The sequence below is a fragment of the Balearica regulorum genome, chromosome 1, assembly GCF_011004875.1.
Source record: "Balearica regulorum gibbericeps isolate bBalReg1 chromosome 1, bBalReg1.pri, whole genome shotgun sequence".
Lineage (NCBI taxonomy): Eukaryota > Metazoa > Chordata > Aves > Gruiformes > Gruidae > Balearica > Balearica regulorum.
In genome coordinates this window covers 199,546,933-199,571,068 of record NC_046184.1, presented here as the reverse complement: position 1 = coordinate 199,571,068, position 24,136 = coordinate 199,546,933, and the positions used below count along the sequence as shown (strand labels likewise).

The window sequence follows — 24,136 nt, the reverse complement described above, 5'->3', positions numbered from 1 at the left end:
CTGCTATTCATCGACCTCCACATGGCACACTGGGCTTGTTCCAGCCTGGAAATATGTTTCAGCTACTACTTCAAAATTAGCAAAGGGAAAACTAAAAAATCTTCTAGAAAAATACTGATGCAAGAGGGCAAATTAAGAGCTGGTTGAAGTTCTTTCAAGAAAAAGTCAACTGAAAACAGCTAATACCTTAAGAGTGAAACCTGTAAAGTCTCACTCTCAGGGAACTGTTAAAACACTGTCAAAAATGTTTTTTTTTCCCTCAAAATTTTAGTTTGGGGTAGAAAGTAAACTAGATTATGAAAACAGTTCAAAATACTTAAAAAACTGTTATACAATGGAGACATTTTCTCACTCCTATGTCATGAAAAGCAGAAAATAACCACTGCTCTGAACCACAGGAATAAGGCAAACTAGAAAAGGCAAATTCAAAATTATGTGAAAAAATGTGACTAATCATTACTAGTTTTCATCTCAGAACAAGCAAAAAAAAGAATACTTACTGTCTCAGCCAGAAAAGGCAGTAGTATAAACCTTCATGAATAGACACTTTATCAGTCACTGATTTGGCTGCAGAGATACTCACCCACCTTCAATACTAAAAACTGGCCAATACTACTACAGAAGTTGTCTGCACGCCTAAAGAGATTTTTCTGAATGTCTTTATCTAGTGACCTTAGGCACTAAACTTGAGAATTGCAATCATTTACATAAAATATCCAGAAGTTAGTAACTTGAATAAAAGCATGAATAAATTAATTTTCATTAAGGAGTTTATATGCTTTTTAAAGACCTTTTATCACAAAAACTACTGCAGCTTTGTTTTACACAGAACTCATACTTTCAGAATGCTGTATTACAGGCCAAAAATTCAAATGACAATCTGACTTGTTACAAAAAAAGGAAAATAATCTAAAATAAGCCAAGATTTACCATAGACCCTACTCTGTTGATTATAGAACTTTGCTCCATATTGAGATTTATGTCTTTTCTGCTTCATTATTTTGTCTTGTAACTACTTGCTGCTTCTCTGAATTTTAATACTGCAGCATTTAAAACACTGCACTAATATATCATTATTTCTGAGGTTTTTTCCCACCTCTCCCACTTCCATTTGTTATAATACAGTAAAATATTGTATATACAACATCTACAGAATAAGACTGACTAAAAAGGTTCCTCATTTTCTTACAACCTGTGGAAAATGTTATTCACCAGCCAAAAAATTCATGTATACAGAAGGCACAAATTGCATATAAACAACAGCTAGCAATAAAATCCAAATATTTTAATTCCATGCCTCTATTCCATCATCTTTATATCATTTGTTCAGGTAAAGGAAAATTCTACCATGTCCCTTCACTGTCTATGGCTATACAGAGTGTGTAACTGCAAAACCAGACCTTTTTTGAAATGTCATCATTGTTGACCATTTGAGATCAAACAGGAACAGAGGTATTCAGTCAAAATTTCCCCTTGATCTAACAACTAACACTCACAAGGAAGGTAAAATTCTGCTTCTCAAATATTTTAAAGTAACATTCAGAAATGATTTTTCACAAGACAAGGGTGCTCAGAGAAGGTAACCACTTTAACAGATCTGGAAATCCTTTAAGAAAAAAAAGAAGATATCTGTCTATTAACTCTTTTAATAGTAACTTCCTCATTACAACATTCTGTCAATTAATTTGGTTCCACCGTAGTTAATAGCCACTTTAGGTCCATGGAACCAATACATAAAAATTCTCCCACTTCTATTACCTTCATTTTTAGAATGACAGTAATGAAATTAAAAACATACAGTTCAACAGCTGAACATAATGCAAAGATTTTTTTCCTTTGTAATCAATTTAAGGCACTTAACTGTTTACTTACCTGCAAAACTACTTTCTGAAAGCAATACCCACCATATCACCAAGTTCACCATTCATACATGTAATATAATTACATTACATTCACAATATATTCACATCTTCAGTGGCATATGAGAAAATTTTATGCTGCAGCTTAGAATTATTCTGGGTTTATTTTAGCTAAAGAAATGGCATGAGATAGGTAAGTATCAAAACAGACATCCATGGGAGCATGGAGAATACCTTACTTTCAGAACAAGTTGCAAATTATTTAAGATGCACTCCACAATTCACCCGGTGGGCGTGGAGCTGAAGGGCTGTTTAACCAGTAACAAAGTCTGGGCTAACTGTACCGTCATGCAGAAATACGCTAAAATATTTAATGGAAAATTGGGTGTTCCAAAACAATGCTACATTTTAGACTTCCCAAATGTTAGGTTTTCCTTGCACAGGAAGCAAATCTAGGCAAATATTAAAACAGAGTGAACATTGGACTGATTCAAAACAACTATTTCCACCAACTGCAAGATCAAGGATGAGATGAAGTGGAAGTCATCAATATTTACTGAGAAGAAAAATTAACCAGCCAAGAATATCCTTTATCATTACATGCCTATATAAAAATCTAGCTACTTCTTAATTAAACGTCAAATGTAACATTGAAAAATCAACCTAAAACACTTTAAAAGCAACACTAGTTATAGCCACAGTACACTAAATATGACTCTTTGCCAGACTTTTGTATTAACAATTTTTTCCTCATCAAGTAGATATTATACATGCTGAATAAACTGTAACCAGAAAAAAGAAATCTAATTGTAGTTGTTATCCCACAACTGATCTGTTACCAAGTGATTAGAATATGCAAGTATTTGCCAAAAGCAAGCTGAAAGTTAAAGCTTTTCATTGCTACAAGAGGTCCTGTAGGAGAAACTTGTAACAAACACACGCCGTCTTTTATACATGTTATGAATGTTGCGTACAATCAGAATAGTTCAATGTTTAAGATTTCCCCAATGAAGTTCTGGCCTGTCCACACATACAGCACTTAAACATACAAAACATGAACAAAGCAGCATTGATGAAACTTCCTGGCATGAAACAAGGCTCCATAGTTTTCCATCTCTATATAGTTTTCCAGCTAGTACTTTTATACAACCTGACGGTCATTTACTGTAAAACAGGAGCAAAATGAGGTAGACTTGAATGAAGAACAACACTCATTTTTTGAATAAACGGAGTTCTGAGGAAAACAATATATATTGTACCAGGCAATTCTAGTTTTTTAATCAAAAGTTTAAGAAACTGATCATCTGAACAAATCCAAATGGATTAAGAAAAATTGCTTTCTAGTTAAATTCCCTGACCCAAGTCCAGACAGCGTAACTCTTAAGCTACAGTGTCTGCTTACATCAAAAGACATCTAACAAAAATACTATTTTATTTATGTACTATATACCCAAAGGTCAGAATCATGTTAGGGACACAATGGGCATCACAGTGTATAGGGACAAACAAGAATAGCTGGTTCTTACCTAAAAAAAACTAGCTCCTCTATAGATAAACAAATGTTTAATAATTCAGAAAGGGCAGGGGGGAACAAAGGCCCCGTAAGTAAATCAAATTTTTAAAGTATCATAAAAACCAGCACTATATACAGAAGAGAAACAAAGCTTGAAGAACCTTTGACATTATATTCCCTTTTTCAAATCTTTTGCATTAATACATTTAGAAGAGACCCCAGCGAACCTGCCACAAGCGTATCAACAAAACTGCATTCAGCAACACTAGTAAAAGCAGTGTGCTTCATGTTACATACAAAACAAAACTAATACAAATACTCTTTCATCCTATACAATGCTAAGCCGAAATTAGTGAGCCATTAGCAACTGTCAGAAATCATAATGAGGACAGACTTTTTGGTAGGACCTGTAGTGACAGGACAAGGAGTAATGGTTTTAAACTAAAAGAGCGTAGGTTCAGACTAGATATAAGGAAAAAAAACACTACGATGAAGGTGGTGAAACACTGAAACAGGTTGCCCAGAGAGGCAGTAAATGCCCCATCCCTGGAAACATTCAAGGTCAGGTTGGAGGGAGCTTTGAGCAACCTGATCTAGCTGAAGATGAACCTGCTTATTGCAGGGGAGTTGGAATAGGTGACCTTTAAATGTCCCTTCCAACTCAAACTATTCTATGATAACGTTCAGGGAAAACATCTTTAAACAGTAAACTTTAACTATATTTGACTCTTTAAATGTTAGTTTCTACTAACCAAGATATTAAACTCCCAATCTGAACAGTTACAAAATAGCTCTATAGAAACTCATCTCATCTTTTTTGTCCAAACCCCCCTACTTACTAAAAATGCTAATTCATCTAATAATAACACCTAATCTCTGGAAAACTAAAGTGAAACCTAAAGAAAGACTTGATGGAAGACAGATATATCAGGCTTAAATTCCATATTCCTCATGGAAGATTTAATAACCCAAAACAAGTATTAGCTCTGGTAATGAGATAAACCTATTTGATGCCTACACTACAGAAAGGAGTCTTGCAAAATATTAATGAGAGAACCCCTAAATATTTTAATTTAAAAAATAGCATTTAGCCTGGTATCAAAAGACAGGCTAAATCACTAAGACGAGTTAATTCCTATGGTTTGGTTTACTGTATTACCACTACTAAAATTTTCCACTCCATGAGAGCTACTGAAGCAAAAGGTCAGAGGCCTACTGCTCACACTACGAGAAAAAAAAAAAAACGACTCAGAAAGCAATGCCTCTTGAGAGAGAAACCAAATCTATAAATAAGCCTTCCTCACACTAAGCAACAGATCCATTAACAGGTTTCTTCACATCAAAAAATACTATTTTCTACAGAAATTATTACTTATTGCTTCTTGGGTGTTTTACTCTTTCTTTAAACAGAGACCCTTTGAATAAAGTCAAACTTTTCTAAGCAGAGGAACTTATTTAGGCTGCAAGTCTCAATGCCACCAAGTAAGATCTCGGGATTTAGACAGGTGGATGAGTCCAAAATAGGTACCAAGTAGACAACTGAAACAGAGTTAGTTTCTTCTTAGTCTGGGTAAATACATGTACAAACTCCAAGTCAAACTTAACTCCAGTAGCTGAGGAAGAAAAAAATGAAAGTTATTAAGGCAAACATTGATAAATGCCCTACATATTTTGAAGAAGCTAAAATTAAACACATTAACAAAGGATTTTTCCAAGTTATTTATAAAAGCCTCATTCTTACTTGTCAGAAGATGAAAAACTGAAGAACTCAGTATTTTATGAACTTAGGTAACTATACTTTTTTTGTTAACTTGTGAGCAGTAACAATTTTGAGAAATTATGTTAAAGATATGGAATACAGACCTATAAAATCTGCTCTTCAATACATTTTTTCATTTTTATCTGTAAACCTCAGGAAATAGGAGAAGCTAAGTACGCAAATGGAGTATTCTGTAAACAAGCACACCAGGTGCATTTCAAGTCTTTCCATTAATAATTGAACAAAAATGGCATCTGCTAAACCTGAGGCCACATGAAACACTAAAGACTGCCAAAGACTGATGTCATTGTGCCATTTAATATGAAGCATTTGAAGTGTTCTTTTAGTTTCTTGATCCATCAGTCTTACTGAAAGAAAATTAAGTTATAAACAAAACCAAATGATCTAAAGAACACAGACAACAAAAATTCCTTGTCAATTACTGTAGAAGAGAATAAACCTGGGAATGCTTACAAGCAGTACCACAACACTAGATTCATACTGGAGATTTATGCACATTTGACAACGCATTAAAGGACAAAAATTACTTATGAATGGTCACTTGTTCTAAGTTCATGTGAAGTAAATATTAGTATGTTCTACAGCACACATAAAAACATAATTTATAAAGTCAATTATGAACCATCCTAAAATGGTCATGAAATAAATACTTACAACCAAAAAATATCTTATTCCACAAATAGCTTTGGTTTATGTATACAAACACATAACATGCTACAAAAAGATGGCTGAAGTTCTGCACTGGTTTTCATGCAATGTCTTTATATACTAAGAGTAAATACAATATGACAGTTAAAGTAGTTTTTGTATCTGGCAATGTAATTAAAGGCTGAAAATTATTTAGTTTCTGAAAATAATGCAATGTGAATATTTTAAGGAATGGTTATTCTTGCCTAAAGCACCAAATTTAGTATCTAAAAAACTGACCAACAGAAGAAAGGCAAGATTTAAGTATGTGTCTAATGATACATATCACTGCAATTCTGCAAAAATTAAAAAAAAAAAAAAAAAATAGCACTACTGCCAAAACTAAGACAACCCACAAAACCACAAACCACTTACTTATAAACTGCTTGCTCAAAGGCCTAGCCTATGTTGCTTTATGCATAGAAGAAACTTGATCACTGAAGTAAAACCACTGCCAAGAAAGCAGGAATGTTTTGTCAGGCTGGGTTTTTTGGGTTTTTTTTTTTCAATTCTACATTTAAAGATCTGCCTTTCTCCAAGGTAGTTTTACCTTAAAAGGCTTTTAAGGTGTCAAACATGAACTACTTCTTCCATGAATACATATACTGGATTGCAAGGAGGAGGTAATTCATCTCTCCCAACCAAGGTCTACAAAAGAGCTTTTATAAAGCAGCTTAGCTTTACAGCAGTTTAAAAAACAGGGACTTTATTCATACAACCTCACAAACCTTCACCATCATCAGCTTCATTAAGCATACTAGGCTGTCAAGATAAAAAAAAAAAATCCAGATTTATTTTTAGTAGAAAACAGATCAGATTTGAAAAGAACCATGGAAATTTTTATTATTATTGGAAATCTGCCTTAGCTTAGTTTTAAATAAGGTAGGACACAATTCTGCATTCAGTGAAAACTCAAGCTTCTTATAAACTGGGGCTTTTGAGCATAATGAAATCAGAAGACAGGAAAAAAATACAGTTCTATTCACTTAAGAGCCAAGAAGTGCAAAAATCTACTCCTGAATTACAGAAGTCCAAGGAAATTAGATAGCCTTGTTTCAAAAATATCTACTATTTAACTTGCAAATGAATTTAGAAGTGAGGGTTAAGATATACCTCAGCAGGCTCAAAATAGTAAAGAAATGGGAAGGACAAAACTCTTAGAACAAAGACTAAAAATGTGGGGTTATTTCCAATCAAGTTCCTGGCACTCCTGAAGTTATGAACTTTGGTTTACAATGTGTTTTTACTCCCTTGTTCTCATCTGTCTTACAGTTTTTGATCCAAGTCCACTACAATCTCTGTTGTTGAGGCAATCTCTACTGCTTTAGCATCTGCCACTTTATACTGATACTTCCACAAAATACTTGAGAAGCAGTGCTTCTGCGTAAGAAAAATTAAAGGAAAGCAAAACAAGATCTAGAAATAATTCTAGAAAAGACTAGGAGATAAAAAAGTATTTAATATACAGAGTCTTACATGAAATAACAGTAAGCATTCGGAAGTTGAAGCTGATGAACTCACAAGAAACAGTTCCTTACATATGCAAGTTACACTTGAAGAAAAAAAAAAAAAAAAAGGAATTTCCTTGGAGGGAAGAGGATAAGGGTATCCAAAATTCTCAACTCCCCCTTTAAATCACCAGTACGAAGAAGTGTAAGCTGCAGACCAGTATCACAACTATTGTTTCATAAAGTACAAGAACACCTGACACTATTTTGCAGTGTTACTACAGAATTAAATGTGTGCACCATAAAACTAAGACTATAACTCCTCATATTTTGGTCTCTTTTGTAGACACATGAAAACTATTTTAATACATTAAAATCCAAATCACTCTCTTTTCACTCTTCTAAGTTGGTGATATGAATAAAAGTAGTTCCTGGAACTGGAATTATTTGGTAAAAAGGCTCTGATTGAGATTTAACAATGTAAATCTACATAAGCCATTCACAACTAGATAGTAACCATTGCACAGTAATTAATGTATTACTAGCACTTAGAAATACTGTATTTTTTTAAAAAGTATTTGTGCTCCTGAAAAATAAAATATTGCTTTCAATCACCATCAGCAAGCTCCTCTTGCTGAAAGAAATATGCATGCAAAATAAAAATCGGCAAAATATTACAGGAAAACAAGTTTCCTGATCAAGCTATCATGAAATTAGAATGCATATATATTGATCTGTAACAGCAGATTTCAACTAACCAACTATTACAAAGCAAGTAACCAATATGAAAGTGTTTATCAATAACTTATCTACTAGAGATCACACAACTAGATTAATAAATTGTTTAGGCATCACCAGGCTGCCCATCAGATTAACAAATCAATGCAATAAAATTTTTCATGTACAACACACCATGAACAAGAATGGTTCAGGAAGAGAAATATCCACAGAGAAAATATTTTCATCATCTGTAACTAAAACAAGTAACTGGTAACTGCATTAAACTTGATTACAAGACTTTTTCAAAAATAGTTGTATTGAAAAATCAAAGTTTAACAAGTTAGGGAAAAGATACAGAAAGAAACTTTAAACAGGAAAGCCTAATACTGCAGGCTTTTATGAGAGGTTCCAATTCTGGTTGTCATTGCACTTACCATTTATGTCCTTCTTTTATATTGAACAGTAAAAAGGGATAGGATATAAGTGAAGGAAGCTTACTTTTCAAAGCTTTTAAGAAACAAAAACAAGGATTAGAAACAATTACTATTTTCCTTCTAAATACATGGTTGGCAGAAGACTTTATTATAAGGATTATGCCAAAAGAGTTTCTCAAGACCTGATATGGTAAAAACTATCCACCAGTATCATAAAATGCAATTTTCACCAAGAGGCAACTTTTAAACTATTAAAACAGAGAATAACTTTTTTCAGTGTATGTACAAGATACTAGAAGTAATTACCAGATAGAGTCTGTTCACAGTAAACAAGTATTAGTAAGAATAAAGTCAGCTGTATATGAAATTCTACTAAATTGAAAAAAGATTTGATGTATCATTTTGCAATCTCCAGAAACACTTTACAATTCTTCTCTGCTGCAAAATGCAAAGCCTTTTTCAATTCCAATTCACACTATACAACTTAAGTACAGTTATCTCAAGACATTATAATGAATGCCTATGAAATGATAGGCCATGCTTAGAGTTACATAGCTGCCCTTATTAGAAACACTTGCTAAAGAAAGTAAATGAGTACGTCAATTCCAATGTTGTTTCAATTCTTCCTCTTTTAAAGTTCAAAGGACATTAGAAGTAAAACATAAGTCAACACATGACCAGACTACTAAAGACTAGTCTGAAGACTAGAGAAAATATTTTTTTTATATATATATTATTGTATATGCCACTTCAACTTCACGTGACATTAAAAAAACACCACCTGTACTTTATATTCCTTTATATAACTTATAACACTTTTGGTAGAGTTGTCACTGCACAGCTACATCCTATATATTCTTGCAGTGTACTAATTAGTTCCAAATGAACACAAAATTCCAGTAATGCAACTCAATGGGAAAGCTACACTCTACCAAAGCATTCTTCCATCTTCACCTTTCCCCCCAAAAAAATTCACTGTATAAAAGTCGCAAAAATTATGCATAGTGATTGAAGTGCTTTCCATTTGAACCATTCCTCTTCCCCTCTTATGCTACATTTTGGCCATGTCCAGCACACCAACTTGAAGTTACTACTCACATAGAGTTCAGAATTTAAAGATGCAAATAAGCACAAGGATGGCCAAACTGTGGCAAGCAGTTCAAGCACAGACGCTAGGTAACATTATCTCAAGACAACTGCATGAAGAAAACCAGTAAAGGTTGCTGTGGTCAACATTATCTAGTTTTCCTCAGCACCCCAAGCTGCAGGATAGAGGCCACGATCTCCTAACAGCAATGGAATCTGAAGGAGCTACTGCTATCTCAAGCCTGTAGGTTGGCTCCCCAGCTTCCTCTTCCTGCAGCTCTGCAGCAAGTAGTATGGGTCTCACAGGTAAGCCCACAGGAGGATTTTGACAGGTAGTTTATAGGGTCAGAAAGTCAGACCACCCCAAAAGATGCTACATGAAGATATTATGGTGAAATGTGGCACTACAGAAGTCACAATCAGTATATGCTATTTCTAAACTACACAAGACAACTGTTAAATGCTATTTCAAAGTACATTTAATAACATACACGTGGGAATACACTAAAGGACATTGTGAGTTTTGAATTCTTGATCTTCATCACCCCAAAGAAAAGATATGCTGAAAGCAGGTTTGGTTTACAGTGTGAGCGCATATGGAAATAAATGATTGTTTTCTGCAGCAAGTTTCTCAAAACACAATCAGCAAAATCAACTGATAGCTGTTAGTAACATCAAAGGAACAATTTTGCTTCTTCCCCATCTTTACTAAAAACACTAAGGGGCAGAGGATGGGAAAACAGGTGTCCTGCTGAGAACAGGAAATCTTTTATTTTCTAACTTCTCTTAGGATGTCTCAGAACATACATAATATATTCTTCTCAACCCTACAGAAAATGTTATGGTATAGAATGTAAAATAGCTATTTCTTTCACCAAACATGACATCAGAAAGTAGCTGAGAAAACAGCAGTTTACTTTTGACTTATGTATCAAGTTGTACCTGTGAAGGGGAGCAAAAGTCCCTCCTGCAGACTACAGTTGTTATGATAACGTAAAAGAGCATTGTGCGGATTGCTTATTCATCACTTCCTCACTAAGAATAGCTGTAACAGTAAGAAGTATCCTTCTCACATGAAACTAAAGCATTCACAATACAGGTTGCATTCATTTAACTGCTTTAGTTGGTAGGAAAAAAAAAAAAAATCATACCCTTGACCAAAATAGATCATGAAAATTTAGAAGCTGACTCCTCTGATACCACCATTTTGCTAGTCCTGCAGGATGAGTCTTCAGAGGCAGAACGCACCTAAATTACTAATATAAATAATGTAGAAATTATAGCAGATGACAATTTTTTTCCCACCTTTATAATCTTTCTGGTCTCCTTTACTAAAGATTTTGACATTTACCTCATCTAGATTTACAGTAGGGTCAAAGGGGAGAGTGATTTTTAGGCTCCATATGAAGTTAACACTGCTCATTTTGTTTCTGAAGTATATTATTCTTAATAAGATAAACATAAACCAAACCATGTAATTCAAACAAGCTTAACAACCTGAACTGGTTTAAAATTTAAACCTTCAGTCAAACTAGGGCACCTCTTCACGGAAACATCATTTATTCCATAGTGACCTACTTAAAAAGAAATACTATTTTTATTGGAAAAATTCATTTCCCAAATAAAAAAGGCAACTTGTTATCTGAACACTTTCACTTAACTGAAATGTTACATCACCAGCTTGTAGGAAAAGTTAACAGTGATGTCACTGTACAAGAGATTAACTACACTACTAAATTTGTACCACTCCACTCATGAGAACAATGGAATACTGAAGGAAAAACAGTGAACAAGAAGGCAGAAGCTCAGTAGTTAGCACATAAAAATATTACAATACAAAATTATTTTACCATTTTAACTTTTCATCGCAGAATTTTACTTACATTGTCCATGAAATTTGGCTTAAATCCTCCCTCCTGCTGTCGTCGCAATTCCTCCTGTTCCCTCTGGCGTAGCATCTCTTCTTCACGACGTCGATGTTCTTCTTCGTGTCTGGAATATTTTTCAAAAACTATGTAAACTTAGACTCTTGACCTGTTCAGGCTTATACTTGGTCTCAGGAGACAAGATCAAGCATATAAACAACAAAACTGCTTTTTTAATAGTGTAAGGCACTAACCTACTCCACCTGATGAGTTTGAGTATTATTGAGGGGTGGTTTTTTTTAACTCAAATACAGGTAATTACAATACCAGTACATTCTATACTTGTTCTTCCAGCTACACAATGGTAAGCAGGTTAAAATACTCCAGCTTTTAACAAGTCACTATGGATTAAAACATTTCAATACTGCCACAAAACACATTTTTAGTTCTGCAATGAGTTTGTGTTTTGCTCTTTTTTCTCATCTACATTTCTTGTGATATTTAACATAAAAAACATAAACTCAATCAACAGATGATACTATGTCTATTTTCTTAAATTTTAGCAGAGGCATGAAAACAAGTATCTGTATGAATCAAATCTTAGAGGAAAAAATGTTTGCGACATACCAGAAAATCAAGTGAGAATATCCACTGAAATCTCGTCAGACTATAAATTTGCAATGCTACTATTCCACATGCAGATCACCTGCCCATAAATCTTAGAAGCATGTTCATATCTATTAGTTATGCTTCAGTCACAAGGTTAAATAATATGAAACAAAAAAATTAACACATTTCTACACTATTTAGAAAGCTCAGAAATTTACAACAAAACTAGTAGAACTGAAATAAATGAAAAAATCAAACACTTGAAGCTATTCTTTTATATTCATGTAAGTGATCGCTTTTCTGTTCAAGAACACCAACAGAAACATCACACATTATGCTTTTGAAAAACAACTTTTTAGCAGCAGAAACATTTTTATTTGACATCAAAAGCAAGCTCTACAAGCTACAGTATCTAAATTCACACAGGCCTACAGCAGCTGCATGCCACACCTTTGCACAGTAGAAGACAAAATACCTCAACTGTATCTGCTTTCGCTTTTGAAGCTCTTGATTTCGAAGTTCTTCCAAACGCCTCAATTCTTCTTGACGTCGCATAAGATCTAACAGGATTAAAAATGTAATAAAGATAAAAGTTGCCAATCAACAATGTGACAACACAAAAATTGCTATTACCGTCAGATTACAGTTCTAACATCCAGTTTTTAAATTTCTCAATGCATTTAACTAGTTTCTTCACATAAAGCTAAGTTTAGTATATGAAAAAACACACTGGATCCACAGCTCACAAACACGGAAAGGTACAGACTTGCAAGGCTTCGGAAGCAGGTTATGGAAACAGAAGTCTGAAGTCCTCAAAGAAAAGGAGAAAAAACTCCCAATCTCTCAAATCACATCCTGGTTTTACATCTAGGGCAAGGCATCAATTTTCTCACAATGCTGTGTACTGCTGAAGTCACACTAGCAAGAAAACTAGTACAATATATATGGGCTTATGCTGTCCTCTACCTATTGCAGACCGCTGCATGGCACACATCAGGAAAAAGTGAGATGAACCTCAGGTGCATGTAATCCAATTTATCACACAACTCTGCTTACAGCAACTTACTTTTAACACTATCAGAAAGGAACAGCTATATCCTCTTAAAAAGCACTTAAACTACTCTTAAAAAGCAGGGTGCAACTAACAGTAGTAACTTTTGCTGTACTAGTTTCTGACCAGTTACATTCTTGATTTCTGCCTGGAAATCTATGCTTTCTTCAATGAATATTAATTCTACCTTTTGTTAGAAAGCAGTTGTTTGCCTTTTCTATTGTCATAGGATACTGGCCACATGACATTTTTAGACACTATGAAGAACATTCCACTATACCACCTATTATGTGCCTTTTATGCTTTAGTTCAACTACTCCACACATTTCTCTACGCATTTCTTCACTATACTAATTATAGCACATTTTTAGCTATGCGAATCACTTTCCTCAAATCTGCATTAGCATCTATTATTACAACTTAACCTTTTAATATCCCAAACCAACTACAATGACCAGTACATTTCACCAAAATATAATGTATTTGTTTTCTTCTCTAACAAAGATTACCATCAGATTTTTACTCTCACATCATCCTTATTGACATTAGAAGTCCTTTCTCAAGCACATTTGTGAGGCTGTTTTTCCAATCTCTTCTGCAAAATTAACACATTTCACACCTCAATGGAATACAATTACATTGAAGATTCACTCAAAGTCTGAGGGCTGTTTCTTTGCAACTGTTTTAGATTATTTCAGAGTACAAGTGCACTTTTTTCTTTTAAAATTAACCTTCAGGTTGTTTCAGGGGATCAAGACCCATTCTGTGCTCCATATTGTCCACTGTGGGAAAAGATGTCTCCTTTTCAGTTCTTTGTTCTTTCAAATTTATGCACCATTCCCTTTTTGTTGTGTTAATACACTGGCACAGTATTTCTTACTTTCTCTCTCACTAATTGCTAAAAATTTATCATTTACTCCCCTTTATTCTTAAGGTGAGAGTCCTACTTTTCCCAGTCTCCTCTTTTTTTTCTTTCACAGCATAATTCTGATTATTCCTTTTCCTGAAATTAGTATTTTAAAGTTCAGCATACCAATTTATGATGCAATACCATTTGACAATGGCAGAATCTTGGCCCAAAGCCTTACTAGCCAGACGAAAATATAGATCTACAGGTTTAGGCAGTGCACAGAGCCATTCATATTAAAAGATCTGCAATGATGGTAATTCTGGATTGACATATATTGGACACAGGCCCTTTCTCTGAATAGAAAAAAGCTGCACTAGAACAGCTGGGGAAAAAAAAAGAAAGCATTATTATTAGCTTCTGCACTTTCTTGTGCTTAAAAAACGGGCAAGGTCTTCATTTTATCCTCAACCTTCTGCTCAGCAGAGGGCAGAAGGTGAAAGTGTACTCTCACCTCAGAAGTTAGTCCTACAAGCAGGAATACCAAGTCCAAAAAGATTTTTAAGCTGGTTTAGATGCTGATTTTTCAGGTTGTAAAAACAGAAAACACATGTCCAGCTTCCATGTAACTGATAAAGAATGAAGCTTCTAGTTAATTTCAGCCACACTTTCCAGTATTTTCATAAACTATTTAACCATCATTATGAGAGAATATTTACAAGTCTGATGCATACCACCAATATGTAGATCAGAAACTTCATGTCAATTTACTTACACATGGAAACATGTATTCTGCTTTACAAATTACTTCTGACTCAATCTGTCAAAACATGACACTTAGAAATGAAAAATTACACACATCAAAGGAATGAAGTCTACCTACAGTATTAATATCACACCACAAAAGGCTGAGTACTTAAGCCAACATGTTCTACTTCAAGTCCTACTAGCTCTTATAAAGCAATTTCTCTAAAACCTTCACCTGCAGGAATATATGGACTCTAGTAAGCTCACTCTTCTCATCATCTTTTTAGCCCTGACAATATATTGCATTTCATATTTCAGAATAACTACTTCAATACACCTTTAAAAATGTGTCTTGTGCATCAGGTATACAAAAATATTAATTCTAGGTTCTGATGCCTCAAAAGTTTCACTGCAGCTTTCTTAAAAACCCAGAGATGCAATCACATCAATATAATGAATATTCTTGGCATGGTGTGAACTTATACCCAGAGACACTGTTCAGACCAGCAAGATTTAGAAGCAGATAATGTCTGAAAATAGATACAAGAGAAAAAAACACCTCATTTTCATACACACTTAAGCTGGAGAATGGACAAGATTAAAACAGAAGGAGTGTTTACTAACCCCTAGAGCTTGGCAAATTAAACATCTGCAGGCAAATAAGCAGAAATCTAATTATCTGAACAACATTCCAAATTATTTGGTACTAAACAGGGAAGGAAAAACCTCTCCTCCCACCCTAACAAAAAGCATGTTTCCTCACTGGAACATTAGCACAGAAAGCATTCATATTCTAGTGGCTCTTTAATGGAAGGAGTAATTCTCTTCCACACAAAAATGGAGCTTAATAGATTCAAAAAAAAGGATTTTTTTTTTCCTTCACAATGTCCTTAAAAGAAACCCTAATACCTACAAAACATCCCTAAGCTGTTCTCCCATGTTTTACCATCAAGATCTTATCTATGTTAATAAACAGGCCACTGTCATCTCAGTTTAAAATGTGATTAAGGCATGACAATTCCAGAAAAGGTAATCTCTAAACTTGACATCAAATACAAGACACAGGAAGATAAACTGTAAAAAAATTAAAGTGTAAGTTCTAGAATTGGATAATTAGCACCAGCAAATATTAACAATTAGGTAAGTCAATGGTAATTTATCCAACCCGTTATTTTCAGCACTGAATCATGTTTACCAATATCAGTCACACATTAACAAAATTAAAAATGTGTGTCTAATTGAAAAGGAGGGTCTGTATTGTGTACTACAGGCATTGTTGTTATACCACATTAACACTTACATTCCTTACTGGTAAGATATATCTATGCTTACATGCAAACCAAATGCTTTAACATTTTTTGCTTGGAAAATAAACCAAGAAACAACTTGACAGTTGTCATTTCAGGTGCTGCAATAAATATTTGATATTTCAAAACAGTTTTTTATTTTATTATGCTCTGTATTTCAATACAAGATCTTACATAAACAGTATGGTTTCACACTAAGAGCAAGCATGGCTATTTAGAAAAAACAGGCTAAGTACACTTTTTTCCAAATGGCAACTTTTAGTTGCAGCAGATTTAAAAACACTGTATAAAAGATAAAAAGAATACTATATAAAAAAATACGCTCCTTTTAATCTCTTTTCCAGTTATGAAAATGTTTTAAAACAGATTTTTAAAAGACTGTGTTTATATTCAATATATCTAAGCATTTAGTTATTTTAATACCACCAATGTAGTGAATACTCTAATCCAGCTTATACAGATATTTTCAACATGTCATTCAAGTCAGCAGAAAAAATTAAGAGAAACCAGTCTCACACGGGGAAGTTGTATTACCAACAAAAATGTCCCTTCTTAAGAGCAAGCATTAAGTGAAGTCATATAATTGCAGCAGACAGCTTGTATGAGTTACCTGGGTTTAAGTTTTGAAATGCATTCACTACTTAGAATCTCAAGAAGATCAAATCTCTTTAAAATGACATGGCACTCTTATTCAGCCTATCAAACTAGTTATTGTACTGTCTTATGATCTAACACTCTTAGGGATAAGAATTTTTTTAGGTAGCCATGACCTTCCTTAAATTAAGATTTTAAAAAAACATACTTCAGTGTTTCATCCATGCAACAAACTTGAAATCCTTTCCAACAGATCTGCAATATATATTTAAATTTTATGCACTCAAATCTTGCAATTTAGCAGTCATACAGAGGGAACTAAAATCAAGTAATTGTTCGATAGTTCCGACCTGGAATGCAGTGATTACATCTCCACAGCATTTTGGGAAAAACATGTTTTGGGGAGAAGACTAATAAGCAGAAAGTAGCAGATACTTGCCCTGCCACTGTCCTCTCTGCCCAAGAAACACAAGCTCCATCCAGCTCCATTCTTATTAAAGAAAGGGCTTGAAAGCAATTGCTAGAGGACTTGTTTTCCCCACAACACTAGCAGACAAGATGTCGAAACAATAAGAAAAGAGGGATACATAATCTTAAAAATTCAAGAACGACTGAAATTCACGGCAACTGTGAGTTATTTTGAGTTGTTACATACATATAATACTATGCACACATCAGACTTCTCAGCTAGGTTTCAAAGCAGAAAAAAGTAACATTAGCTACTGCAACATTTAAAATCACACCAGAGGTGCACAGAACAGCCTGAAGTACAAGCTTTTTTTTTTTTCCCTGCACGTGGCCCACAAACAGTATTTAGTCCTATCTAGTATCTTAAGCAACACCAAAAATGGAAAACAATTTTACTAATGAGTGTGAAGCTACCATTCAATTTCTTAACATGAACTATGTACACTAGACAAATTTAAGAAGAAAACAGACCCAGACAATCACCCCTTTCTCAGTTTCTTAATCCATCTCCACAAATCATCAAGGCATATGTGTAAGGAGAAATAGTATTTCCTTTTTCTCAGTTCAATGCATTTAATTAGTGTCTGAGAAAATATCTGATTTTAACATACAGCTCAATAAGCTACACAAAAAAAATCTGTGACAAAACAAATTTAATACTAGTAGATTAACTGATTTTACCTTGCCTCATCAGCATTAACTGATGCTCATGTCTAGCTGCTTCCATTTCTGCCTCTAGTTTCTCTTTGGCTTCTCTAATGTTCCTGTCAACCTGTTCACGCTGTTGCTTTTCCATCTCATCAAGAGCCTTCCACCGTGAAGCATACTCAAACTCAAACGTTCCAGGCTGAGCAAAACGTGGAGGCTGTTCTCTTTCCCTAATAAAAATTTTGAGGTTAAAATGTACAGAAAGACACATTTAGATCAACACCTGTAATAGCCAAAGATTCTATAAACAATCACTTCAAGGGTAGATCTTGACTTTAAATCAATATGTTAGATGACTACATTCTAAACCAGTCAAAGCTTAATTCAGCTGTTAAGGCAAGTAATGTGATCAGAGAAATCGTCCAAATAAAGATCTGTTCAATTTATACAATTTTAAGATAAAAATTTATATTTACATTGGTACAAAATACCAAGCTGCAACACTGGATTAACTGTGTTCAGCATTCTAAAACAAGCAGTCAATTCATAAAACCAGTTATTCAAATACATATCAAAGCTTACTAGACAGCTCAGATAATTAGCCAGAATCTCTAAACATCAAAAGGTGCCAACATTTTATTTCACATTCTAACACTAATAGTCAACTAACAGCAGCACATTTTTGAAAAGAGGTATTCTACACTCTTACCAGAACAAGTATTTTAGCTTCAAGCAACGTAATTTCTAAACTGCAATCAAATTTCAATATTAAAAATTAATATTATCAGATTAGGTGACTTCTCTTCCACCTCATGATCAAGACTTTCTCATATCATGCTCAAAAGTTTTTTCTGAACCATGGAAGCTGCAATGATTTACACTCCACTGATTTTATAAACAGTTATGGGGCTATTCACAGAACAAAAGAGCTGCGGGTATAGAAACCTCTGCAGGATTAGACCACACCCCTAATCCATAAAGACTATAGCTTGGCTGGCAACAAGCTCCAACTGATTTCAGTGTAGGCCAGGAATTCATTTATTTTAGTAAATGCACAGAACATTAAACCAACTATTCTGAATTTTACTATGATTAGCAAGTCTCAGCAAGGTCCTATTTAATCCTTTGATGCAAAGCAGCACAACATACAAAACACTACTTCCTGTTACACACACTCAAAAATTAAAAATTTGCATATATTTACTAAGCTAACTAAGTACATATAAAACATGATTTATAAAATAAAGCTAAACACAACTTACTTGTGATACTGTTGTGTTTTTTGCATTAGCTTCTCTGGCAGCCCATCTTCATCATCAAATTGCTCCATTGGTTCTACAACAACAGGTCGAGGTGTTCTGGAAGACAGTTTCAATTTAATAATTGAATCATAAATTTAGCAGTTAAAGTTATTTCAGTATTTTGAGGAAACACTCCAGAAAGCTAACGTATATTATGATTCCTGTGTCTTGCAAATTCTTCCCAAATCGTAGGATTCCAATGAATCCTGATTTTAAGAATTATTTTGAAAATAATTGTTCCTATGCCCAAAACCAGCTATTTCGCCTAGAAACTAAAATTTACTTGATGTAGTTCTGTTTACTATGAAGTATTTAAAGATTAAAAAAAAATCTCAAAACCATCTACAAACAATTACAAAATATTTAGGAAGGAACTACCTTTTTGTTTTCATCAGTGACACAATACGGGGGCCATGATTACATTGGGAAAGCACCAAACCCAAAACAGAGCAACACAACCTATTCATATTTCCACAGAATATTAAAAGTTATTTTTGAAAGTTACTCTACAACTGAAAACAGCTTGATAATTTGGGATTAATATTCCAGCAACAATTAGAAAAACCTTTCTGCTTAAGTTATTTAAAACCTTTAACAACTGTACCCTCACAAATCAGACTCCTAATTTATCTTTGAAAATACCTTCCTTGAATTCTCATTATCTGTAGTAACCAGAGCCAAGTATTAGCCAGTACTGTCAAGGATAGCAGTATAAAGATCCTGAATTGTGTAAAAAGCTCTCTGCATCGGTCTTGGGAGCACAGCCTACAATACACATCTTAAAGCGATAAGAGCTACGGACACTATTTTCAAAATGCTAATTTTTTAGGATTCATGCTAATTATCTTCGCAACTGTACGTTAGGGAACACGTCAGCCACCTAAGCAAGACAAAGATCAAGTGCTTTTATTCACTCAGGCCACAGTTAGATGGTCACTTCAATCCAACTCATCTATCCAGCTGGTAAAACAAGAATACCCTTCCTCATACCCGAGCTTCTTTTTCCCTGCCACATCCTTCATGCCAAGAATAGCATTCACATAACATTGAACCAGATTAGTTCCCTTGTTTGGCTCACTGTGCTTCCATTCAAATACTAATGCCAAGAAAACCCAGGGGATAAGAATAAATTGCTGGCACCTACTGATAACCATAAAGTTGTATTCAGATTGAATTTACTACGTAGCCACCAGGTCAGTTCAGTGGCACACAAGATTTATGAGGTTATCACGAGAAAGAGGAGTTCCAGATCCTTTCCACACCTGCATTCCCCTCCTGGCAACATTTTCTCCTGCCTTATCCTCTGCTGGACCTAATGTTCATAGCACCCACGTTCGCAAGCACCTCCATATGCATAAACAGCCAAAAATGAACCCAACAAAAGCAGCTGAATACTTTTCTGTTGTTTTAGCAAGCACAAATGGCTTACGGAAGTATCAAAAAGTTCTCAAGCAGACAAAAGATTAACAGCACACCCAGGACAGAAAAAGAACTACAAGTTCCCCAATTTGATGGCAACAACCTTCCATGCTGTGGAACCACAGCCTTATTTTCCCAAATGAGAATCAGAAAAATAAAAAAAATCCTGAATATCTATCATATCACACAGTCTTTAAGAAAAGCATTTGAAAATGCCACTAGTCAATATGTTAAAAGCACAGCAGTTAACAACTCTCTTCAGCAACTACAGAAATAAGATATGCAAGAGAGAAGTGCTGTAATTTGCAAGCTTGCTTGCCCCTGAAAGTTTTCCAGAGATCAGTGCCATAAACTTTTGCATAATCAAAGTCTTAATTTAAAAAAAAAAAAAAGTACTTCTGGTCTTTCAAGCCATAAATAAAACTTTTGAGACAGAAATAAACACAGGAACACCTTCCTGAGTTTACAGAAGTGTCAGTAATGTCGTGCACTGTTTTGCTAAGAAACAGAGGAGTATTATTTTGTCATATTGTTACTGGGATCAGGAAAACCATGATCAACGAAAATAAAGTCTCACTAGAAAAAGTACTACTGTATAGAAAAGGAAAAGTAATAGTGCATATAGACAAGGAAAAGCAAAATGTTGCCATCAGACTCTCATATGGTAATTACAAGCCTTATAAACAGTAAGCAGAAAGAGATGGTTCTCCTCAAAAAAAAATTAGGGCTATTTGGGGTATTAATGTAAAACACAATTTCTCACCTCATGGCTTTCATAATTTGAAAATAAAATAAGAACCAGAGACTACCCATGAATGCAGTTTTCTTTTACATCAGAAATACATACTCACACAAATTCAAACAAAAGCATATGAACTTACGTTGTTAGCAAGAATGCCCCATCACTGCATCTTTCTAGAGCTTTCCGTGCTGGAGGTTTTGCTGCAAACTCTACGAAACCTTTTCCTGTAGCTCTGCCACGATCATCTACTACAACAACAGCTCTTTCCACTGGCCCAAATTGAGAGAACGCTTGTTCCAGCAGCTCATTAGAAACCACAGGTGAAAGATTCTTCACCGTTAGGGCAGCTCCATGTGTAGCAAATCGAATTCGAAGTGGTCTGCTCTTCAAAATAGTACCATCAAGTTCTGCCTTTGCTATTTCAGCCAGTGTCCTAGATTCCTTTTTCAAGATATAAAATATTTCATATATTTTATTTTCAAAGACAACAGATACCACTTTTGTGTTTCCCACCCCAGAAAAGCAACAAAGTTTTTTCTCCTTAACTTGAGCACATTAGCATTAGGGTCATTCAACCTTCCCCCTATTCCCCCCCCCCCCCCCAAAAAACAAAGTTCCTGTCCACTGATTGAAAAAAACAATATGCATTTGTCATCCCCTATGATTTATTCTAAAAAAATAACATAGGCACAAATTTTTGTTGCACATTAGAGGACTTAAATTCTCATTATGATGGTTACATTTGTGCTGCTCTGTAAAGGCTTTCAGTGGAGTTGAAAACTTCATGCTTTTTTATATTCACCTACTCAAATGTTTGTATTCTGCATCCCTAGCTCTATATAGTAGGAAATAGTATTTTCAAAGATTACAGTACAGGATCTAACGTGTTTGGGGTTTTGTTTTGCTTTTAAATAAGTGAAAATGCCACACTTGCTCTTAAACACTGTTGGATGAACTCTCAATGGATGTCCAATTTGAATTTCATCAGCAAATGATGAAGTTACTTTCTCTGCTCATGTATTCATTCTTCTCACATTGATGGGCTTTCTGCACCATGAGACATTATGCATCTATAACTGCCTTTTTTCTCATTTCAGAGATTTTCACTGAATTTGATACCCGCAGTCGCTCACATTTAAAGAAATTATTCTATAGATCATGGCCATTTTCTCCACAGTTCAACTGACTAAAGTAAATTGTTTAAAAATAACATATTCCCTAAACATAACAGAAAAAGGAAGGCCAGATAAAAGCTGTATCTGTATTACATACAAAACTGAGTAATGACGTGTAAACCTATCACACTTCCTCCAGAAATTTGCTATTTCAGGCTGGGAGATTCTCAGGGTAAAAGAGGTATAGCAGAATGCCACAAGCACTTATCTTTAAGATAACAACCAAAAAAAAAAAAAAAATCCTAACCAGTAAAATACATGGAAAAATTGTAACTAGAGACACCCAAACCACTCCAAAGCTATTCCCCGAACGATATAAATCATTGCATTCTAGACATGACAGTAATGAAAACTAATCCTGCACAGTATCATAAGCTTTTCAGACGATTCCTTTTTTGCATGCTCAACTTGAGTATACTTGACCAAATACTGTATTATTCCTAAAAATCTAGTCTTATCTGGACACAAGTAATTTAAACAACCCAAGGTCTCATTTCTTTGTCATTCTGAGATTACATCTCCTGCTTTCACGATGTGTGAGCAGTGGTATTTCAAAACAATCCTGTCCAGTCTTTAAAGTTAACTGTGTTTTCATAGACAAAACCCAGACTCATAATGAACTGTACAGACTGAAATTTGCTTCAGCACAAAGAACGATTTTTTTCTAGTCCTAAAGTACGATAAATTCTCCTTTAAATGAGGAAAGTCTTTATACAGGTATTACACAAACAAATTAGATCTTGCTACTGTCCATTCACTGAAAAATAACAGGCTGCAAGAGTACCCATGGTAGCAGCACGTAAACGGTACCTGGTGGAGGAGCCCTGAAACCAGCGGAGTACCGCGTAGTATGGTGGGAATCTAAACGCGAGGGGCCGAGAAAGCGGATCACAATGCAGGCCTCTGGCTTGGATGTATGGAAGCAAATAGAGGAGGGGGGAGAAGGAAGAGGAAGCGCGGGGAACAGCGCTAGCAGCAAGGACAGAGAAAGAATATGGGGCAGGTGTCTTTTTTTACACCCGCCCGACAAGGAAAGGCGGGGGAGGGACAGAGGTCTCCCGCTTGCAGAGGCAGCCACAGAGGCTCGCGCGAATCCTCACCAGGCGAATGAAGCCAAAGCCACGGTCCCGATTGATGAAGACCTCGCTAGGCTCCCCGTAGCGCTCGAAGAGACGCTTGAAATCTTCCTCGGTGATATCAGTAGGCAGATTCCCCACGAAGAGCCGGCAGCGCTGCGTGTAGCTCTTCTCGCCGGGTTTGAGAAAGCTTTTGATATCGATGGTGAACCCAACCTCCTGCTCTTCATCTCCACCTTCTTTGCTCGGCACTAGCGCCATGGCCGCCGCTGCCTCATTCTCCGTTTCTAGGCCCCGCAACCCCTTTAGGTTGCCGCCACCTCCCCCTACCATGCCCAGCGGCGCCGCTGGGGAGCTATTCTCGATCCGCACTTGCTTCAAGTTCCTATTCGCTGCCATATTCAGACCTCGCTCCTTTCTCGCTGGTTTTCTCAGGGGACGCGGCGCCTGGTTCGGCAACCACCTCCTCCAACCCTCAGCCAATTCAAAATGGCGCCGCCGCCAACCTCGACGAGTTGTAACGTCCCTGAGGAAAGCCCCGCCCACCATCGCACGCGCTGGCTTCCCTGCTACTGCTTCTGCTCATTGCTGGGCGCCGGGAGGGGTTCGCGCATGCGCAGTCCTGCTCGGCCGTGGGGGGTGCCGCGTCTGCCTGTGGTGTCTTGCTTTATTCCGGCGCTGTTGTTCCCTCTCAGCTCCGGCGTACGGGCGAACTTGCCGCAAGAAGTCGGTCTTGGCGTCCGTGGAGACGGATGCTTAC

The 24,136-nt window shown here is 35.5% G+C and overlaps 1 protein-coding gene across 14 annotated transcripts in view; it reads right to left on the bottom strand.

Annotated features, from left to right (window-relative positions):
• Nucleotides 1-23,912, bottom strand: part of PSPC1 (paraspeckle component 1) — a 63,971-nt gene extending 40,059 nt beyond the window's left edge. For 10 of the 14 annotated variants that reach the window (XR_012833392.1, XR_012833394.1, XR_012833393.1 and 7 more), the window contains exons 1-6: nucleotides 23,401-23,909; nucleotides 21,265-21,566; nucleotides 18,926-19,021; nucleotides 17,697-17,893; nucleotides 12,477-12,561; nucleotides 11,411-11,519 (exon numbers count right to left, since the gene is read on the bottom strand). Coding sequence is in view for 3 of the 14 variants with exons in the window: in XM_075742238.1 (XP_075598353.1) it covers nucleotides 11,411-11,519; nucleotides 12,477-12,561; nucleotides 17,697-17,893; nucleotides 18,926-19,021; nucleotides 21,265-21,566; nucleotides 23,401-23,775 (1,164 nt within the window). In the remaining 11 variants the exon portion in view is untranslated. Of the gene's footprint in view, nucleotides 1-11,410; nucleotides 11,520-12,476; nucleotides 12,562-17,696; nucleotides 17,894-18,925; nucleotides 19,022-21,264; nucleotides 21,567-23,400 lie in introns of all 14 variants that reach the window. The other 4 variants (XR_012833398.1, XR_012833397.1, XR_012833396.1 and 1 more) reach the window with 3 other exon arrangements.
• Between the last annotated feature and the right edge of the window lie 224 nt (nucleotides 23,913-24,136).